General features: G+C 45.1%; 1 protein-coding gene across 1 annotated transcript in view; it reads left to right on the forward strand.

The window, feature by feature from the left end:
• The window catches only part of g3bp1 (GTPase activating protein (SH3 domain) binding protein 1), a 13012-nt gene extending 6808 nt beyond the window's left edge, over window positions 1-6204 (forward strand). Inside the window, exons 4-13 of the mRNA XM_034883947.1 lie at window positions 294-467; window positions 582-672; window positions 1312-1405; window positions 1980-2226; window positions 2655-2759; window positions 3627-3744; window positions 4229-4354; window positions 4579-4688; window positions 4982-5389; window positions 5426-6204. Coding sequence (XP_034739838.1) covers window positions 294-467; window positions 582-672; window positions 1312-1405; window positions 1980-2226; window positions 2655-2759; window positions 3627-3744; window positions 4229-4354; window positions 4579-4688; window positions 4982-5233 — 1317 coding nt within the window. The 3' untranslated portion in view covers window positions 5234-5389; window positions 5426-6204. The remainder of the gene's footprint in view (window positions 1-293; window positions 468-581; window positions 673-1311; window positions 1406-1979; window positions 2227-2654; window positions 2760-3626; window positions 3745-4228; window positions 4355-4578; window positions 4689-4981; window positions 5390-5425) is intronic.
• Window positions 6205-7844: the final 1640 nt, after the last annotated feature.

Consider the following 7844-nt stretch of genomic DNA (forward strand, 5'->3'; position numbering starts at 1 on the left):
TGTGTGTGTGTGTGTGTGGCTTATTTGCTAATATTGGAAAATTAACACATTACTGGTTGACTTCTGGAAAGATGGAATTATTCAGCTTAAACAGTAGGAAGAGCTGAATAAGGCAAACATTTATGTCTTTTTTACAATAAAAGCATTTAGCACAAAATATCAAACGGGGGGGCAAAGCATTTAAGAAAAGGAGAGGGAATAAACTTAGTCTACTGATTTGAATAACCATTCCAGTGAGGATGAAAGCTGTGGGTCTTCTGTCCTGGTTGAGAAGGTCTTTCTTCTTTCTGCAGGAGATTCATAAGAGGGTGATGGCTCTGAGTTTCCGTGACTGTCACACCAAGATCAGGCACGTGGACGCCCACGCCACCCTGAACGAGGGCGTGGTGGTGCAGGTGATGGGCGAGCTGTCCAACAACATGCAGCCCATGAGGAAGTTCATGCAGACCTTTGTTCTGGCACCTGAGGTTTGTAGTTCACTTCTGTCAAACTCTAGAATCTGATCTTGAATGCGTTTGTGTAGCTTAATCAATAATGTTGGGTGTTTTTTTTTTTTAACTGTTTTTTCCTTTTTTCTCCAGGGTACCGTCGCAAACAAATTCTACGTTCACAACGACGTGTTTCGTTACCAAGACGAGGTGTTTGGCGACTCTGATTCTGAGCCCCCAGAAGGTGAGATAACATCCAACCTTTCCTTTTCCATTTTTCTTGCCTTCTCATCTCCTCTATAGATATGATCCTTCTGGTCCTGCTTTTATTTGGCTAAAGATAAATTAAGTGGACGAGTTTCTCATTCATTCTTAAGATTCAATTCAATTCAATTCAATTTTATTTATAGTATCAATTCATAACAAGAGTTATCTCAAGACACTATACAGATAGACCACACTCCAGAATTTACAAGGACCCAACAGTTCTAGCAGTCTCCTCCAGAGCAAGCAACAGTGCGACAGTGTTGAGGAAAAACTTCCTTTTAGGCAGAAACCTCGGACAGACCCAGGCTCTTGGTAGGCGGTGTCTGACGACCGGTTGGGGTCGTTTTGCACATGTATCCGCGCTGTAGCGTCATCGTTTAGGTACTTTGAACTGCCGTGTCTTTATGACGGTTAAAGCTGCTGAAGAGTTGAAGAACCTCAATGTGTGATGTCTGAGAATATTAGGTAAACCGTTTGGTGGCTGGGATGTGATGATGGCTAATGGAAAGCCACTCTCCCGATGTATAAAAGGACAGGGAATATTATTCCATTAAGAACAGCAGGATGCGGACGTGACATTTCTTGTCCTGAACACGTATTTTGTTTGTGTTTTCAGAGTCTGAGGATGAGGTGGAGGAGATCGAGGAGAGGGTTCCCTCCCCTGACATTGCCCAGGAGGAGTCTGCTCCCTTCTACGACCCGACACCCTGGTATGACTCATGGGCTTACAGTCCTGATGCTTTAACTGGCAAAACAAATGCACTCTGATATTCTGTGTGTACACTACCGGGGTCACTTACAAATTTCCCTTCCACTCCATTATAGACAGAATACCAGCTGATCTGAGTGGGGGGGCTGGTCTTTAATGCAATATCTACATTTCCCATTATCAGCAACCATTCATCCAACGTTCCAAAGGCCCATTCTGTTCACTAATCTGATATCATTTTAAACTAACTGAGAAAACATTAAAGAACCCTTTTTGCAATTATGTAAGCGCATAAAGTAATCTAGAAACCGCTGCCCTGGTTAAAAAAAGACATGCTACTGATCTCAGCTGGTTTTCTGTCTATAATGGAGTGGAACGGGAATTTCTAAATGACTCCAAACTTTTGACCGGCTGTGTAAGTCCTTCAAGCTCTTTAAAATGTTGACTGTTTGCAAAGTTTAAAGCACACTCCAAACACGTGTCCATTTTTCAAAAGCACAAGCAGCAATTATTTGTGTGTAACCGTCCCGTACTCTCCCCCCCCCCCCCCCCCCCCCCCCCCCCCCCCCCTTTAGTTCAGAGCCGACGGTTCCTGGCGACGAGGAGGAAGCGGCGGCCGAGAGCCCGGAGCCAGAGCCGGAGGTGGAGAAGGAGGCCGAGCCCACCTGTGTTGAGCTGAAGCAGGAGACGATGCTGGAGACACAAACAGACACACACACATCCAACGACCAGGCGGAGAAAGGTCCCGCCGCCGCCCCGCCAACCGCAGAACCCGCCGCCGTGCCCGCTGAACCCACCCCCGCCGCTCCAGAAGAAAACAGGGTAGGCCTGAACCTGAAGCCTTTTAGTGAGAAATGTAGCAAAGATAGAAGGTGGCAAGAATTAGGACGCCACAATATATCAGCTGGCGTTCTAAACCCATTGCAGAATGCTGGGACATATCGAGAAAGACTCAGTTTGGGAGTCGGTTGAAAGGGAATACAGAAAGTTGCACTTTAAAATGTAACTCACTTTTGTTTTTAGGCTGCCTTTTTGTAATCAACACAAAATTCAATTTGTTCAATACGCAGAACTGAGTACACTATTTACTGCAAGTAATATCGTTATATCGCGATATTCAACACAGTATCGCACAACGCATACTTTCCTTATATCGTGCAGCCCTAGCAAGATGGGAGATGGAATATATAAATATTATCTTTTATAGTCCATCAGGCCCTCATTGTTTTACTGTTTTATGTCTTCCACAGCCGTTCTCCTGGGCATCCGTCACCAGTAAGAACCTCCCCCCCAGCGGAGCTGTCCCAGTCTCAGGAATCCCCCCACACGTCGTCAAACTTCCTGCCACAGCACCGGTAGGTTTGCTCACACCCGGTCGCTGTCCAAAATAAAATGGTTCATCATCAGCCATGTAAATAAAAAGGGTAAGGGGCTGTTACGTGGTTAGTTAGAAAAACTGGCATTTCCCTTTTGATTGGGCCCTTCGTTTACTCGCAAACGGAGAAGTTTCCTCTGAAAACGACTCTTTCTGAAAACTCTGAACAACTCCGGGTGGAGATTTTGGAAATCGAGACAAACTGAGGTTTAAGCAATCATTCCTTTGAAGAAATGATTTGTTGTTGCTATTTTGGGGATTCTGATTGGCTAACGTGGGCTTGAGTTCCTCGTTACACTGCCGCCTACAGGTTTGGCGTGCTCTTATATACACACAGGGACGTGTAACGAATACTTTCTGAAAACGGAGAGATTGAAATGTCCGGTTATGAAAATAGCCGCCCACGTGTGAGTCTAAGTCCAGTGATTAACTAAACCCTCATTTAAAACTCGTAAGAACAAGTTGGGATTTATATTACGTTTTTAAGAACTTTTAGAGAGCAACCGTGGCTTTTATCTTTGTCCTGTGATTTTGTGGCGAGTGTCTCATTTTGGACCATGAATCTCTCTCTGGTATCCTGTGAAAAGATGAAAGCAGACGGATGTACTGAGGGTGAACCGAGGCTACAAGCTCTACACACTTGTGTTGAATTTCCAAAAAAGTACACTCTCCCTGAGTAGAAAGGAAGGCAGCAGGACAGGGCCCAGACCTCCCCTGCTGGCTCGTACTTTTCATGATGGTCAAAAGTTGTTTATTTTCCTGAAGTTAAGTCCTAAACCCCAACAGCAGAAAACCTGCTCCCTTTCTTTTTCCACTTCTGACGAAAGTGTGTTGTTGACTCTTTCAGCCCAGAGCCGAGGTGAAGTCAGAGTCCCAGACACCAACACAGAGACCACAGAGAGACCAGAGACCGAGGGAACAGAGGCCTGGAGGTCCTCCACCAGTACACAGAGGGCCCAGACCAGGTACACACACACACACACACACACACACACACACACACACACACACACACACACGGTACATCCAGTGGTTAAATTACACGCGTTCATGAAGCAGTAGGCGGCCAGTGTAAATCAAATGGGACGTGTTCTGCAGAATGTGGCACTGGGAGGAAACGGGACTGCAGGTCCACAAAGTAAAGTGCCGGTGCAGTATGTGTGGCCTGGAGTCAATTCTAACGCTGTTGACCAGGAGCAGGCAACACACTGCCGGCCCAGAGCACACTGGAGCCAGTCCAAGGCCAAATGCTGCACTGCTACCAGCTTTACTCTGAAGGGTTGGGAAAATAAACTTAAACACCTGGATTTAAATTTGTTTTCAATTGACTGAAAACGTTTTTTAACATGAAATCTCTTGTTGCTGTTTCTAATTGTTACGTGAAGAGTGAATACACTCATTAGTAGATGATGTTCTCACAGAATATGTCCCTCTGTTGAATTGTTTCAGTTCGGGAGGGGGAGCAGGGCGAGGCCGAGGGCCGCAGGGTGGTCAGGTACCCCGACGCCCAGCAGCTCTTTGTAGGAAACGTCCCTCACGACGTGGACAAGACGGAACTCAAGGAGTTCTTTGAACGTAAGTCAGTTTTGATAATGCTGTTAAGAAGCAAGAGCTTCTAGATTTTTTTATTCTGTGTATAAAAGTATTCTGAATTTTAAAAAAACAACAAAAAAAACGGACAATTATTCAAAAACTGGATTTATCAGATTTTAAAAAGTAACTCTAGGTGTATTGCGCAGTGAATGGTACAATGCTGGCTACACGTGTAGTAAATGTTTCTTCCCCCCCCCCCCGTCCAGAGTATGGTACAGTCCTGGAGCTGAGGATCAACAGTGGAGGGAAGCTACCAAACTTTGGTTTTGTGGTGTTTGACGACTCTGAACCTGTGCAGAAGATTCTCAACAACAGGGTGAGACAACTCTTCAGGCTAATTACGTGGTTTTTAATGTTTATTGTTCTGTTGCTCCCCCAGTTTGCTTTTTTGCTTAGAAACCAGTTCACGTACTTGAAATACTGTGAGGTACTTGTTGTAATAGGTGTTCCTCTGTTAGTATGTCATGGGATTTACATGTGCAGTTAAAACCTGAAACTGAAGGCTTTGACTTTTTAATTTGAGCCTGGGGCTGTTTGAGGTTTAATTGGAAAAAGGTCAACTTTGTTACATCGATTTGTAACGCCCGTTTTGTTTCCCCGTCTCCCCAGCCCATCAAGTTCCGTGGCGACGTCCGCCTGAATGTGGAGGAGAAGAAGACCCGGTCAGCCCGAGAGGGCGACAGGCGGGACGTGAGGCTCCGTGGGCCAGGCGGTCCCGGCGGTCCCAGAGAGCGAATAGGAGGAGGCGGCGGAGGACCCCGAGGCCCCCCCACCCGTGGAGGCATGGCACAGAAACCCAGCTTCGGCTCCGGGCGGGGCGCAGGCCCCAGCGAGGGGCGCTACCCTGCCCAGCGCCAGTGAGGGCCCCCCCGGGGTCCAACTGAGTGGTTATTGATCTACTACTGCAGCAGGAACCAATTGGACAAACCTTTCAAATAGAAACACAAAACTCCCTTTACATTGCAACTAGGAGCAAAAATTAGTAGGAAGTAGTCAAATAACTCAGTATGGGTTGCGACACACACACACACACACACACACACACACACACACACACACACACACACACACCCCCTGATTTCTGACTCGTTTCCTCCTCGTTCTTTCTCCTAAATGTGAGCCAGTAAGTATTTAGATTGGATTGCTGTTGGTTTGGTCGCGAGCTTTCACCGTCAAATCACGCCAGCTCCTGCTGAATTCAGCAGTCTCGACATCTGTCTCTCATAAAGATGGCTGCCTCCTCCTTCCTCCCTAACCTGGTTCTTCTTCTTCTTCCTCCTCCTCACCTGTTGCTTTCGTGTTCCTCTGAGGAATCCAGAATGTCTCTCTTCCTCCTCCTTTGTCTTCTCCTCCACAGACACATGTATTATCTGGACTTTTGTCAATTTTTTTTTGTTTTTCATGCTGAACTTGAATTTATTTAGAAACAAATCGAAACACGCAAACACATGAAAAAAGGGTAAATACTACTTGAAATGGGTATTAAAAAACCCAGAGGTTAGGTTTTTTTTTCGCGTTCTCTCTCCCTGTTTCTTAAAGGAACGTGTACTTTACTGCTTGGGCAATCCTGTGTATTGCTGCCACCGTTGTACCTAGCGATGGATCTGTCTTATCTTTTTATTCTATCAGGTCAAGAGCTGAACTGTAGTGGTTTTATTTGAGAAATGTTGGCTTGTAAAATGTGGATTCACAGACGCATCTGAATGGAGCATGTATCAAATCATGTATCAAATCCTGTTAGGCTTCTACTACCGATGCACTTCATTGTCATGTTTAAAATGAGCTCACCTGCCGATGAGAGAACTAAATTAAAAGTGATTTACTGTTTTAAACCGTTGTTCTGTTCTTGTTTAATCTCTGGAGACTTTAACAAATGTAATGGACACCGCTTTAGATCAGATATTGTGTTGTAGTTTAGTTTTACTTTGTCATGTCAAACATTTGGCCCGTCCCACACGGGATTACAAGACACCGAACGTCTTCCAGAGAAATATATTTATGTATATACCTGAAGATGAGGTGGAAGAATAAGACTTAGTACAGTACAAGACAACCTTGTGGCAATGAAGTTCTTATAAATGATGAATAACTGAGTCAACACAAACAAAAATGGCACATCAGTAGAGCAACTGGTATTTGTTGCAGTTCATCGGACATGTATCTATTTTTCATATTACTAACTCTTAATTCCGTCCTGTAAGTTTATCACACCGCTTTAATTTTCATTTCTACGGAGGACTGAAGCTACCACAATAAAATGCATGAATTAAATGCATAAAAAAATAGGAAAGTCAATTTAATAGGTGAATAAATACAAAAGGTAAAATAATTCAAACTCAGTTTGTTAACATTTATTTTGATAATCTGCAGAGGAACTGAAGTTATAAATGTAGTGGTTTAAAATATACAATATGCAAAGAGTGAATGCATCAAAGGTGCCGAAAATGGAGCTCGTTAAGTACGGTACCCCCCCGCCACACACACGTGCACGAGTACCGCTGCTCTGCCGCCTCGGCCTTTTTATTTTGGCCTTTTCACAGAGCAGGCGAGTGGTTGAAAGTAACTGCGACTACTTTTGCGTCTGAGTTTTCTGATCTCCAGTTCACATGCAGTAACTCCAGCGACAAAACGCAGTGAGCTCGTGCTCGTGCTCGGGAGGGGAAGAGTTTCCTACCTTCAGTCTCTGGGTGAGCTGGTCAAAATCAGCAGGGCCGTCTACGTCGTTGGCCGAAACATTGGAATATTCCCCCCCCATCAGAACATATGTACAGTGTCTATAGTTTTCACCGACGTGCCGTTCTGAGCAGTAACCCTGATGCACACTCGGTGTAAATATCTGAACAGAGTACAATGGAGTATTGTGCACTTTGAAAACTTTAAGTGAATGTAGCCATGTCTAAACAGCAGAAAAGCATCTAAGATACAAAGGCATATAGGGAAGGACTTGGACCACAATGAAGGAGATCTTTTAAGAAGTTAGGGTTTATTGGCGGTGCAGGTCCCTACGAGTTGCCTCCCTCTTCTTGGATCCATGACAACCAGGTGATTCTTCCTTCAGTTACACATCCTAATATAGTCAGCTACCCGTTTTCCTCACCGAGCCCATACACAGCTGCAGGCCTTAAATCCTACGGAGGTTTGGAGGCCTCTAACCAGCCGGTGTGAGGGAGAGTGAGGGAGACGCAGTACCCAGTCATCCACGAGCGTTGGGTTATGAAGGCCAAAGTAAAGCAACCACGTCTTTAATCAACCTAACCTCAACTGTACGACATCATTGAGACACTCAAGGTGTTGCCAAGTGACTCAATCGGGTTTTGTTCATTTCAAAGAGCCCCCGTTTTTTATCTACACCTCCTGAGTGAGTTTGAGCTTTGCCAACATCAAGCGCCTCCTTCCCTCTGATAGCTTCTGGTGTTCCTCTCCCTGGTTTTTAAATCTTTGGGAAGTGGACCATCACTAACGATCTGTGTTT

This window comes from Etheostoma cragini, chromosome 10, assembly GCF_013103735.1.
Source record: "Etheostoma cragini isolate CJK2018 chromosome 10, CSU_Ecrag_1.0, whole genome shotgun sequence".
Classification (NCBI taxonomy): Eukaryota; Metazoa; Chordata; class Actinopteri; order Perciformes; family Percidae; genus Etheostoma; species Etheostoma cragini.